The 14,547-nt window shown below is 38.9% G+C and overlaps 1 protein-coding gene across 2 annotated transcripts in view; it reads right to left on the minus strand.

Moving 5' to 3' along the window:
- Nucleotides 1–14,547, minus strand: part of tnr (tenascin R (restrictin, janusin)) — a 200,177-nt gene that overhangs the window by 45,861 nt on the left and 139,769 nt on the right. For both annotated transcript variants that reach the window (XM_074651252.1, XM_074651250.1), the window contains exons 14-21: nt 13,556–13,706; nt 8,459–8,637; nt 8,020–8,110; nt 7,390–7,472; nt 5,504–5,606; nt 4,671–4,760; nt 2,538–2,671; nt 2,213–2,342 (exon numbers count right to left, since the gene is read on the minus strand). In XM_074651252.1, coding sequence (XP_074507353.1) covers nt 2,213–2,342; nt 2,538–2,671; nt 4,671–4,760; nt 5,504–5,606; nt 7,390–7,472; nt 8,020–8,110; nt 8,459–8,637; nt 13,556–13,706 — 961 coding nt within the window. The remainder of the gene's footprint in view (nt 1–2,212; nt 2,343–2,537; nt 2,672–4,670; nt 4,761–5,503; nt 5,607–7,389; nt 7,473–8,019; nt 8,111–8,458; nt 8,638–13,555; nt 13,707–14,547) is intronic.

The raw sequence follows: 14,547 nt of genomic DNA on the forward strand, positions 1-14,547 counted from the left end.
GGCATTTACTAGGCAAGAACAAGCCCCCAGGAAGAGTGCCGTTCTTTGAAGACAATGTTTGTAGTGGCTAAACTCTGGAATTACAACTTCCGTGTGCGTCACGTGATCCCAAAAATACTTTTTCCCATAGACTTACATTGGGAAAAGAGACGTCTGTTAATCAGTGGATATTTTTTTTTTAGGTAAATAAACCTCCCAGTACGAACACTTGAAAAGCCTATATTTAAATCATTAGGTCCTTAAAGTTGTAAAATGCACTAATAGCCGAATCCAGTTTATAATGAACTGCCGTTCATGTGAGCGAGCCGAGGCAGAGAGCTGGGAGGCGGGGTTAAAGGAAACGCTACTGCGCTTGCTCTATGGGCCCAACGGCCGCGGAAGATGGCCAGAAGATCCGGGTGTGTTTAGACCCAGCAGTCAAATTTGTTTGGCTTCAAGTGCCACTGAGGAACTTTCATAGGAATGAACGAGGCCCCGCCTCCAACTCGGTATCCAGTTCAAATTAATTAAAATATCAAAATTAGATGTAAATTAGGTAGGGCTGACAAAGTTAACACGTTAACGCAAATTTGTTTTAACGCCACTAATTTCTTTAATGCATTAACGCAACTTGCAATTTTGAGGTTGTAGCAGGCTCAGCTTTTAAACTAAAGCTTTATGGTAAAGATCCTGGCATCATATGAAACTAGAAAAACTAGGGAATCTATTGATACCAACCAGTGACCTTTGACCTCAAGATATGTGAATGAAAATATGTTCTATAGGTACCCACGAGTCTCCCCTTTACAGACATGCCCACTTTATGATAATCACATGCAGTTTTGGGCATGTCATAGTCAAGTCAGCACACTGACATCTGTTGTTGCCTGTTGGGCTTTAGTTTGTCATGTTATGATTTGAGCATATCTTTTATGCTAAATGCAGTACTTAATCGCAATTAAATATTTTAATCGATTGACAGCCCTAAAATTAATACATACTGTTAGAAAAGTAATCCTCTCTTGCTTTCTGAGTGATAGAGTGTAAAGACATGGCTGCAATGAGAAATAAATAACGAGAAGTTTGCAGATAACTACTTACAGGAAGTAGTAGAGTTCCTATTCAGAGACAAAGAGACAAACTGAAGGACAAATAGCGCTCCAAATGCAGTCTGAGATATATATTGATTTAAGTTCAAGATCAACCTTTACCATATTTTTTTCCCCTTTGTGATGAGTTCACCTAAGCGCAGGCAGACAGATGTTGCCAATATGGTGAACAGTGAACAGTGGATGAGTAGATGACAGGTAATTAATTACTTTTCCTCTGATTCTCTTCATCTGTCTCTTTATCATCCTCTCATCTCAACTCTCCAGATGGTTGGAGTGGCGTTACTTAAAAAAGCCACAGATAACAAAAAGATGGGGAAGGCGATGATTACGACGATGATGATGGTGACAACTGCCACGGCGGTCACGGTGAAGACGCAAAGAGATGATGATGATGACGAGAGAGGTTGAAGAGGAGAATGACAAATCTGACAGCAGGTAAGCGCGTGCCAATCAATCTGACACCATCCTTTGTGCAACTGGAAATCACATCAAGCTTTCTGTAAAAATAACAACGGCGGTGTGTGGATGGGCAGACAATTCCACATATAGTTGGAAAGAAATAGTTGTTGTGATTGAAGAAACATCGAGCTGAGAATGAGGAAGAGCAGTAACGAGCTCGAGGGCAAAAAACTAAGAGAATGTGGTGTTGAAAAAGAAATCAGAACAAACAGAGACACAAATACATTCGGATGCAAAACAGGGGTGCAATTAGGGAACACTTGTAACACGCTCATTAGCTAACGTGAATAATTTACTTCCGCTAATTGCTTCTTCAAAGTCTTTTTAAGGTCCTTCATTTTCTTTTAGTGTCACTCACCTTACCTGCTGCCACACTTTGGTTCATTATATTCACTGTTCTACTTCATTAAGCGCCGCTGTTGTTAAAACTGTTGTCTAGCTTTGTGCAGTAATAGGCTGATTTTTCATGTCTTTATCTGAGCCGAGAAAACACTCCAGAGTGGATTTATCTTAGCTCCGTCTGATAATTGAGTGGATTTAACTGATGCAACCTTGATAAAAGTTTATATTGAACTCTAGAAAAAAACAAGGGAGGCAATAAAGCTGTACAAAAAAAACACTGTTTACCTGTTTAAGTATATAACACTATATATTCTCTCTACCTGTGAATGCGTCTATGGTAGCTGCAGTGCTCTGCTGTCTTCCCCTTCTTGCAGCCACAGTGATAGTGTACTCAGTCCCAGGCTCAAGGTCGACCAGAGTGGTGCTGGTTACTTCTTTAGGCACCGTCAGCTGGAAAAGGACACAGTTAAGCATAAATTCGACGGGATTTCTCTAAACACTTTGAGACTCCTTCATAATAAAAGGTCACAACCTTGTTGGTTCTTATACGGATGCGTGTAGGCGCGTCTGTGTGCAGTATAAACAGTTTATATGTGCTAAGTTGTATCTATTGTTTATTCAACGTCAATCTGTCCAGTTCTTTACCTCTGTAGAGACGCCAGAGGAGGAGGTGTAGGTGACCTTGTAATGGTCGATGGGGCCCTGGACCACGCCCCACACCAGAGTAATGGTGTTGTCCGTAGAAGCCGTCACAGTCAGATCCATGGGCACATCCAGACCTAATAGAGAGGAAACAAGATTTTTAGTAAAGCACACAGCCTCTTAAATGTTTCCAGCATTAATATGCATGAGCACATTAACACTGTTACTTGCCCACCTGAGTGGGTGTACGCCAACTGGGTGAGTTATTGATGACAATTTAAGATATTATAAGATATTTCAGGGACTTACCTACTCTTCCATGACAAATGTCCTGTGACTGAGCGTAGACAGTGAACGGGACATTACCTTTTGATACTGTATTTACCTTTATGGTTATTTTTTTCCTACGTGCACATGTCACTCAAGACACTTTTGCATCTGTGAAAATAATTTATTCTTCATCTGATCACAGTTAAGTACTTTTCCATCCAAGTTTCTTTTAATAAATTTAACAAAAACACCTGAGCCGAAAAGCAAGACATTTGTAGAAAAGCTGATTTCAATTTCTTTTCAAATGATGCCTTTATTCATTACTTAATTTTTAAATTTATTTTGCCGTTCCTTTGTTTGGGCTACCCTAAAAAGCTATCACCATGGAAAGTACACAAAGCTTGATGTAATTAATACGCAATTTCTCTGTTGACTACTAGAGTTATAATCTCATGTTATGTTCTGGGATGTTTTTTCTGTTTGTTGCTAAATTGTCTCATCCTCTTATGTTTCATATTGTTGTATTCTGCATAAAAAAAGACAAAATAAAAATAAATTAAAAAAAAGATGAAGATAAAAATGTTTTATTTAATGCTAATTATTTTAAGACACCATCATGTTACAGTCCCCTCTTGTACTGTAGACAAAGCATTCATGTCATGCAGCCACTCACCATTGCATGCATCCCCTTGACCAGAACGCTCAAAAAATATACATATTAAAAAGCGTCCAGACAGGGGCAGTTGTTGCATGTCACATCTTTAAATATTTCTATATAAATTGAGCTGATGGAAACATTTTATTTTGGTGACATTTCAGGGATCTGCTCCAACATTGTGCAACATTTTAGCTGAAAAATAACTTGTATTTTCTCTCTTCTTCTTCTTCTTTGATGCAGCACTGACATCAAAAGCAGGACCCTTACTGATTGAACTAACAGTCAGCTTCATCGTCTGTATGAACATAATGATCCCACATTCTGTATTTAATCTTGTTGTATTAGTTTTGTTCTTATGATTTTCCTTTTCTTTCCTGCAGCAATGACCCAACCTGCCCTCTGGATCAACATTCTCATTTAATCCTCTACTGCAAACCTCAAAGTTTTTGGAGCTTGTTGTCAAGATATATATTTTTTGGGGAAAAATAAGACTGTTAATGGAAATGATGCTTTCAGCAACTCACACTTATAGTCACATGAGCTCTGCTGTGTGCCGGGCAGACAGGGGGGATGTTGTCATATTATTTAAAGCTATTTTAGAAAGATGTGATTGCTGTAGCGCATTTTCAAAGTTCAAAGAGAGTGCACAAAATAGTGGGGTGGATGTAGAGAAAGTGCTTGTTTGTAAAGCAAATGGAGGCATAATTTTGCAAAGTGCAAAATACCTTCAGCCATTAAAATGATTGCAACTGGAGGAAAGACATGCTCGACAGTCGACGTGACGGGAAAGATTAGAGAAGCACATCTGTGCACTAACATTTCAAGCAGAAGGTTAAACGGGGTCTTTTTTGTCTTTCCGCCAAAACACCTCAAAACACAATAAAAATTCAAATCGCAGAGCAAGTGCTGAGGTAAAGAGAGGGCCATTAACAATTAATGGTATGCATTATTACAGTTTTAAAATGATGTAATGGGAACTCTGACCCCAGCTGGTAATATAAAACATCACCCTAAAATAGCACAAGTCTTGCCAAAATCTGATTTGCTTAATTTCACTAAAATGGAGGAGCACTGACCCCACGGCACAAACTGAGAATTACATGTATAATAACAAACTCGCCTCCTGTGAAGCTGGTATTTCACAGCTGGTATAGTACAATGCGTAGTCATACTTGCATCACTGGAGGTATAAACAGTAATCCACTCACCCGTCCTGGCGTTCATTGTTGCCGGCGTACTCTGGTTGCTGCCTTTCATGGCAGAAATGCCGATGCCGTACTCGGTGCCTGGCAGCAGGTCTGAGGCACAAAGACGAAGAGGGAACCGGTTACTAATTCAACACACAATATAGCAAGAAGAAACATCACAAAGACTTGTTTCACACTCTCCATCTCAAGCAGAGTGCATTTCATAACAGCCCAATTAGCTCTACATCGGTGATGAGGTCTAAACAAATTTACATGCGCATCAGTATGATTTGTTTTTTTTTATTGCCAACAGCATAATTGATCAGCTTCAAATCAATTCGGTACATCCACAGCGAGTTTCTCAAGCTACAGAAATGAGATAATGAGGAATGGAAATGAGCGAGAGAGTGACAGAGATTATTAGTAGAGAGAAAGTGAGAGTGACAGAGGAGGAATGAGGGTGGAGGCAGCATCGATTGCAATGGCCCAACAGAATAACACAAGGACCTTTCGCTTCTATTCTTATGCCGGCCGTGCCCTTTCCAGAGCTGTGGCCTTTCAGAAAAAAACATCCCATCTGACCCCTCCTCTCTGACAGCCTTTCAATACGCCCGCAGGACAACAAGCCGTTCTACAGATACAATCAGTAGCCCCGTCAGCCAATTGTGAGCTCAAGAGATAATCCTGCCATGTAAAACACACACAAGCACTTCCCCGCTTCTTCAGTACACATTAGATGCACTGCGATAACACTGGCGGCATATGGAATAAACACTGCCCCAAAAGACCCCTATTCAATAGAAATTGACTGCACAACAAAATGAATAAATGAAAGATCACTCCTCCTCACTTACCTGTGAGGGTGGTCTTAGTGGTGGCTCCTTCATTGCGTGGTACGATGACTTTATCATACTGGTCTCCTGCTAAAGTGCTGTACACCACCTGGTAGCCCTCCGCCTGCATTTAAACATATACACTTGAATATTAACACCAAATTGAAGGAAGCGTTTGTATTTTTTTTAACAAAATGAAGGAAATGCAAGGCTATCACGAACAGCCAAAGCAGCTTTAAATTGCTTCACAGAATAAGTGGTTTATTTTGCATTAGCCCAGCATGATATTTGTCTCTCTGCCAATGCTCTGCAGAAGCATGAGGATGAATACATTTGTAGAGCTAAAAGGCATTAAGACAGACTGGCTTCATAAGTCTGGTTGTGTAGTTAGTGAGCCCTGGAAATATCATTGTGACTACATCATGATTTACTACATTTTCATTCGGAATAAAACATTCAGTGACCACTTGAACTCTGTAAATTTGTTCGCTACATTCTCGGTATTAGCTGACAAAATGCAGACCGACCTGTGTGTGAGATGATAAAGTGCTCAATGCCATAAGACAAGAGTTTAGAAAAATACCGGGATTAAAAACCCGCTTTATATGCAGGAAGGGTCAAGGGAGGGTGGAGAGGGTGCAGGGATTGAGGACAAATTAGTTATTTTTACAAAAAGAGCATACATATCATATTCTCAGTGATATAAGGGGCACCTAAGGCTGTGCTGAGATCCTGTACTGTAGAGCTATGAAGTATTTCAGAATAGTCCACTACATTTATTTAAAAAATAAACAAATGAGACAAAAGGGAACTCAGGATGAATAGCTTCCAGTGGTGGAAGAAGTATCTTTACTTAAGTAAAAGAACCTACTGTATGTCAGACTATAACAATGCTCCATTACAAGTACAAGTAATAATAGAATAAAAATATACTTAAAGAAGGTACAGATGTATATCAGCAAACTGTACTTAACAAATCAAAAGTACATATTTTGAGCCCTTTCAGAATATTTTTTTCTATATAATCCAATATATATTATTAGATTATTATTACTGATTCATTTGAGCTAGTTTATATTCTCTTGGGTGGTTTAATCTATTACACTGCATGATATTGTTTTCATATGTTTAGCATGTAAAATCCTAATCTGCAAAGTTGCTAAAATTGTTTGTGGCGTAAAATATAAAGCACTATAAATTTGAAAGTACCAAAAAAGTGTACGCAGATACTAATTGTAAATGTATTTAGTTACTTTACACCACTGATAGCTTCATAATACTTCCTATAATTTTACCAGATCAAGACCATATACTGCATCAGAATACAGGCAGTTTTAAAAACAACAAATCAAAAGACAGACACAACAACCTTTGTTGAATTGGGCTGAAACACTGAATCGATTAAATCGATTAAAATTGATTATAAAAATATAAAAGTTGAATTTGGTCATTGATTAGTTAGATCTATGTCATGATGTGGCAACGTCTCCGTGGGGGCAGTAAAACAGACAATGCCGCATCTTTTTTAGCTCACATGATGAATTACAGGAAATGACACCCTTTGTCTCTGAAGTAAGCATTTGAAATGTCGGAGGCGGAGACAGCGGAGAAAAGTATAGAGGCAAATGCACAATTCCAGGTTATAATTTAAAAACTATATATATATTTCCCTTTTATTCTCAGTGCAAGGCTGCATCCCCAATGTGTAGTAAAAGAGCATTGTACAAGAACACAAGGAATATGTTTTCTTACGAATAAGACGCTGAAATAAAGAACTTTTTATCCGATTAAAAATCAATCAATCAAAGTAGTCTTTAGTTGCAGCCCTATTGTCCTAAGATTTGTACCCCACTTCTTAATCATTTAAATTGGCTGACGCTAATGCTAATCGGTCCGTGTCTAATTACCTCGGCCTCGCTGTTGTCCCATTCGAGCTCCAGGGTGGTGGAGGTCTTGGACACGAGCCGCAGGTTCTTGGGGGCATCGATCTCTGAGAAGAACGATAAAGCTGACAATGTTGGGGACACTGAGACCAATTCTCACGGATTGTGAACAATCAAACATCAGCGCTTTAAACATCATCTGACACAGATACAGCTAGTGTCCAACTGTTAATTACTACAGTTGATCTGTATGTACACTATGATGATATAATTTACTGTACATCAACATCAGACATGTTCATTAGTAATAATGTATACCGGGTTGGCAATTCTATGCAGATTTGACTTCATTAGAATAACCTTGAATCAGATATCATATGCATACATTTTACTTTAGATGTACTGTAGCTGAATGTGATAAAGTTCATTTGTTTTTTGCACTCAAAAAATAAATTAGCATAATGTTTCCAAAAATAATGCACTTTCTTCTGCACAAACAAGAACAATAAATTACCTTGAACAGATGTTCGCTACCATATCCAATATAGATAAACAGTATGTTTTACATTAGGCCATATGTCATCAGCTGTTTTGTTTTCATACACAGGCACAGCACCACACACACCACACTATCTGCTTGCTGTCAGACCTCACCGGTAGTAAATTCAGTGGAAATAGATCCGCTCTCATTTCCTTTTCTCACTCCGCTCACAGACACCTCGTAACGCGAGCCAGGACGCAGAACCTGTGGAACAAATAAAACAACACAGGGACAGTTTAGCCTGTTTAATCTCTCTGCATGGATTTTTTGTTTGTTTTTGTCTAATCTCCAGACGGCAGGCAGACTCTGCGATTAGATAATATAACAAGCATGACAAGTGTACACACACACACACACACACATTAGCAACACTATACTTGTGTTTACAATGTAATAACCCCAAAGCCAACTCTTAAGCCAAAGATAAACGGTTTAAGTTGTGGGGACTGGCTTTTTTGTCTCCAGATGGCAGGTGAGTCCACATGATGTGTCTGTATGATCCAATCTGTGACACCACAATGTGATGAATTGCACACGTATCCCACTGCTCACCTGCAGGGAGTACTGGCTGAGTGTGGGCTGGAGGCGGAAGGTGGTCCGCGGACCCTCTCCTCCCACCAGGCCGTAACGTAACACGATTTGATCAATCTTTGCTTTTGGTGGCGTCCACTCCACAAACGCTACGGTGTCGGACACGTCCCGCACGATCAGCTGAGTGGGGCCATCAATCACTGCAAAACAAAGAAAGAAAGAAGAAGAATTATTGAGTGTCCCGTTGCTATGTGTGGCCACTTTGTCAACCTTGCCATCTATTGCTGCACTTTTTTACTTGGTCTCGGTATTGTTTGACGTGTTTATACTCAATTTAACAGCTGATTTTTGGTTAGATAACAAAAAATAACTTGTTTGCTTGCTCTCAGGTAGGGATGCAACTCACAGTTATTGTCATTATCAGAATATTTATTTGGTCAATAAAACTTAAAGGTTTCATGTTATGCTCATTTTCAGGATCATACTTGTTTACACAGCTTTGCACAGTTTCTAAATACGGGCTGTGTGCATTTCTTTGTGGACTGAGCATTTCAATACTTTCACAGTATGTATATAGCACCTGTTTGATAATAAAAAAGACATGAAAATCTCACTTTTTACAATATGGGACCTTTAAGAAAATAGTGAAAAATACGTGTGATAATTTCCTGAAGCCCAAGGTGATTACATTAAATTGCTTGTTTTGTCCAACTAATGCTCCAAATCCACAACATATCCAGGTTACTATCACATAACACAGTGTTTCACATCTTTTTGGCTTGTGACCCCTTAAAATAAAGCAGTGCCTACTTGTGACCCCTCACTAGAGGTGTCAATAGTCTACAAATTACAAGTTCTGACGTCTAATCTTCTGAGATTGTCTCATTTGATTTATGACCCACTGGAGGGGTCCCTTGTTTGGGAATCACTGACAGTAGATTAAAAAGCAGCAAATCTTTCCATTTGAGAGGCTGGGACAAGAGAATGCTGAAAAAAATAACTTAATAGATTCATTGATTATCAAAACCAATTGTTTTATGTAGATCAACTAATCCATTAATCAAATACTGATTCAAACTTTGTCTACAAAACCCCATTTTCTTTCAACAAAAGAAGCTAAACTTCTCCAATGTTAAATGTTGTCTAACCACAACCAGCTGTAAAAGAGCTTGGCCTGGATAAAATACAGTCTGGGCCAATTCATGATTAAATTGAACAAAATCAAAGGAGAAGTAAACAAGATTCCTAATCTGACCAAACATTTGGTGCCAACTTTTGGTTTGGACGCATTTCAGTCAGTATGAACAGGGAAGCTAAAATGAAATGAAAGGATGAAAGTTCACGATAATCATGCTTCAAGCTTATGCAGCGATAGATCTGGATTCGTTATCAGAAAAAGCTGTCCTCTGACAGCCAAGCAAGTAAAGCTTATCAGACCTGACACACGCTGAGACAATAGGCTTTATCTGTGCAAGGTGTAAAACATAAGCCGTGATTAGAGTCTCTCCATGCGGGTTGCTGGAAAACAACATTTATTAGGTGTGAAGAAAAAAGAAGAGAAGTCAACTCCAGATGCAACCATCCAAATCTGCTCTGACCAGCTGTGCTGAATGATGAGGGAGGCGCGTGCCCGATTTCTTATTATAAGCATAGGTAACTCCTTTAAATATTATATAAGGGCAGTTATTAGCATAGGTAAGGCCCCCTAAACACTATAGGACAGGTGTTGTGCCGTGTGTAAAGAAAGTAAACACATGATTTTCCAGAGTGTCGGTACTGGTGTTTACAGGAAATTCAAAAAGCATCTAAGAGCAGTATGTACAGTAAGCTCCGCAATATCATCGAAGGGGTTTTATAGTCTTAATTGGGATCATAGGCCAACAGTATTTATTTAGCCCACATTTAATAATCAAATCATTATAATTACTCTACAACATATAATAATCCAAATTTGATTATGTGATATTCATGCATTTATTTATGTTCCTCAAATTTAAAACTTTTGCTTCCTTGCGCTGGACAAACAATTTGTGGATCATGAAAGCGATGGTTGCGTCCGAAGTTCTATACTAACATGCTATTTAGTACGATAAAACAGTATGTGAAATATTTTAGTGTGTCCGAAACGTTAGTATGAAACCAATAGTATGAAATAATAGTATGCAAATTGCAAATATTACAGTATGCAATGCTGGACACTATGGCAGCATAAATATCCTAAAATGCAATGCGGTAGTAGCGACAACGTTCCTAACAGACATTGGCGGACAGCTCTGTAACATCAATAACGCTCAATTTAACTCTTAGTATAAGATTTCACTTTGCTAGGTGTAATATATATTTTAAATTAATTCAGACTTTGATTCGTCGTTTTGGTTACATGAGGTTGGCACGGGTTACCATGGTTACACGTCTCCAAACAGCAAAGGAGGCTCTCAGGAAGTGACGACGTATACTACTGCTCAGTGCGTCCAAAAAGACACATACTACTATTTATCCATAAAAAAGTATGTTAAACGATAGTTGAGTGATATATTGAGTATGTAGTGCATAGTCTTTGATTTCAGAGGAAGCCAATGTGTTTTTTTCTTATCTTGGTAAGAGTGCTCTTGACCACTCGTAAAATGTTATCTTACCTGAGAGAAGAGCAAAAACAAGAAAACATCGGTGAATGCCAGAAATCAATGGGTACTAACAAAATAAGATCGCGGATAAGAACAAAAATAAGAGAAAATTTGTGTCTGCGTCGCTTCCTGCATGAGGTCCGTTGCGTATAATGAGGAAAACCCAATTTTAGAACAGCACAGCTCCGAGGATCACGTGGCCACACAAACACCGCCACCACGCTGCAGCTTAAATGCACAGTTTATGACGATAAATTGAATTATCCAAATAAGTTTAAAAAAGGTGACGATCATCATTTAATGTTGAGGAATCAACCAAAATAGCACATGTCACATGTTTAAATCAACACACGTTTTGAATTGAAAGCACCATATTATGCTGCGATAGCACAGTTATTCTCTTTTGAAGGCCCGAGAGGGAACGTATGTAAATGACGTATTTCACGCACAGGACCATAAAGTCTATCTAAAAGCTTTTGAGATCTAAATAAGTCTCAGGCTAGACATATTGCCGGTCCACCCCGATACTTGATGTATTAGAAATTGGCCCCTTGGGTCTCGTCCTAGAAAACATCCTGAGGAAGTCAGTTGCGGAGAACCTGTTCCCTCATCAGCTGTCTTCTCCCTCTGGTTTCCCTCCGACTCCTCATCACGCTCACTCCGTCTCCAAGGAAGGCTAAATCTTTGTTATAAATAATTGAGTGACTTCAAATTTGTCTTTTCCTCTTTCTTTATCCAATAAGGTGTCCTACAGTGGGCCGCCGTGAAAAATTAATGACAGACTGCCATGAATTATTAATCGATACTTAATTACAACCCACGAAATGAACAAAGACTTGACAGGAAATTGATGGTGTTTTGACTGCAGACATCAGAGTTTGAATTGTTATGGACGTCGGTTTGTATTGGATCTATTACAGCTGTCTAGTATTGTGTCAGCTGGGTGAGGAGTGGCGGTAATACCTCAGTGAGGTTTACATCAGGGACATAAACAGTGGCAGACCAACAAATACGTCAAGGTGATACTCAGACTGTGTGTGTGAGTGGAATACTACGCTACATTTGGTACTGAAACAAGATGATTTATTGACTGATTGACAGAAAATTAATTGCTCACAGTTATAATAAGCGTTTAATAAATTGAGCCTTTTATCAAGGAAAATGCCAAACGTTTGCTTCTTTCAGCCTGTCAAATATGAGGATTGCTGTTTTTCTCTGTTATTTAATCATTGTAAAGTTTTGGATTTTTGGTTTTGGATTGTTTTTTGGAGAAAACAAGGTACTTGTTGGGTTTAATCAACACATTTATTATTAATAATACAAAAAAACTTTATTTGCAGTGCTGCTCACATTCATTATAAATATGAAATTATCTTTTTTGGTTATTATAGTATATGTATATGTTTAAAAATGGCAGTTTCTAATTGGCTGTATGCTCCTTATTATATTTTCTTGTTTATTAAGAGTTTAAAACTTTTCAAACCTGAGCTAATCTGTTTCATCAGGACTGTGTTGGTGTGGTTTGATCAGGTTTGATTGACAGTGACTTGACAACACAAGCAAACAACTGTAATCCCATTTGGATTCTAATATTGTAAATACATGATTAGTACATCACTGTTCTCCAACTGAACAACACCCACTTCAAACCAAAGAGAAGAGAACAGACGAAAACACAAATACAGAAATTTGTCATGTGAACCCATAGACTGTATATAAGAAGTGGACGACGTCACCCATTGGTTTGTAGACTTCTATTTTGAAGCCTTTAGTCTGTCATTTTGGCCGTCACCATCTTGTTTTTTTGCAACCAGAAGTGACACTTCTTTTATGAACTGAAAACAGACTGTGAAAGTGTTAAAGTTATAAGACGAAAACACAGACAAAACCCAGACCTCCGTGGTAGCGACCCGTCAATACCAAGGTAGCCTCGCCCTAGAGCGCACCCTGCTTTATGGTCTATTTGACTCTAAATGGGACCATAATTTACTAAATGAGCATCATGCTGTATTGAAGAAGACTTGAAACTAGCGATTGAGACTATAAACTCATGTTCACAATGTTTACTGAGGTAATAAATCAAGTGAGAAGTAGGCTCATTTTCTCATAGACCTCTATACAAACAGACTTCTTTTTGCAACCAGAGGAGTCGCCCCCTGCCGGCTATGAGAAATAATGCAACTTTAAGGCACTTCCACATTGGCTTCCCATCTCCGACCCCGGAGTTCTGTGTTTAAGTGGGACACCATCGCACAGAGTAAAAAGCTGATTGAGAAAATAGGTTTTAAAGGACATTAATGGCATATTTTGGCAATACCATAACAGTGATATTTTAGCTCTGTCTCTGCACACAAGCTTGTTTTGTATAAAAATAGGTATACTCGTTAAATAATTAGAATTCAAGAACTTCCTTTAATCTGACTGCAATTGGACAGGGAGGTGACATCATATCCTAACGTCAAGGTTTATCTTTACAGTTTCCATTAATACGTACGTGTTATGACAGTAGCAGTGACTGGCTGGCTTCGACCCTGGTCTCGGAGCGCCACCAGGTTAACAGTGTACTCCTCCCCTGGTCTTAAACCAGTCTGCACAAAGGACGTGATGGTGCTGGGCAGCTGTGCGGTCATCCCTCCATCATTGTCCTGGGAACAAAAAACAGAGATAGAAGTGATGAGATGAAAAGCAAAAACTGTTTGCATATTTTTGAGTAAATGCCAGCTACTCGGTGGCTTAAACTTCGTCTCTCAGTGGAGATAAGGGATCTGGCAGATAAAAACTACCCCTACCAGTTAGACATAAACAGTGACTCATGCAGTTAAATTCTCTGCAGTAGCTTTTCTGAACTGTATATTTCCTTTGACTGAGATTTGTAAATTTTTTGGTTGGTTTAGCACATTAAATTCCCAAACTGTGTAAGTGTATGTATGCCACAGTGATATTTCTCAGGCCATATTCTGCAGAGGCAGCACTCTGTACATTTCCAAAGACCTGTCACTCATCCATATGGAGCCCCTGCTATTCCCAGCTGTTCTCAGAGAGCCAGTGTTGCACATGCACTTCCTGCCGACAGACAGATGTTACACCTACTGCTGCTCCAAGATCCCCAAAAGCCGGCGCTACGAAGGCTCGTATTAAAACAGAACATAGAACAGCTTGCTACTTTCCTGAATCAAAACTGTAATTAGAGATGTAATCCATTTAATCACCTCAGCTAAATTACCAGGGTGGGCAGTAACACACAGTGGTAATGTTCCAATAACAATTGGTCCTCAATCTCAATAATAATACAGTTAAATGCTAAATTATACAACATGAATCACCATAACAGTATATCCACTCCCATCTCCTGTGTCAGCTGGCTCGTAATTAGTCATCGTTCTCTCTGACGACAAGGTCGCTTAGATGAGGAATGAGAAAAAGAGATTTTTGGAGGTATTTTTATTACTTTAATTTAATACTAATGATTTTTATCTGTTTGATTGC

The sequence above is a fragment of the Sebastes fasciatus genome, chromosome 11, assembly GCF_043250625.1.
Source record: "Sebastes fasciatus isolate fSebFas1 chromosome 11, fSebFas1.pri, whole genome shotgun sequence".
In the NCBI taxonomy this organism is placed as follows: Eukaryota; Metazoa; Chordata; class Actinopteri; order Perciformes; family Sebastidae; genus Sebastes; species Sebastes fasciatus.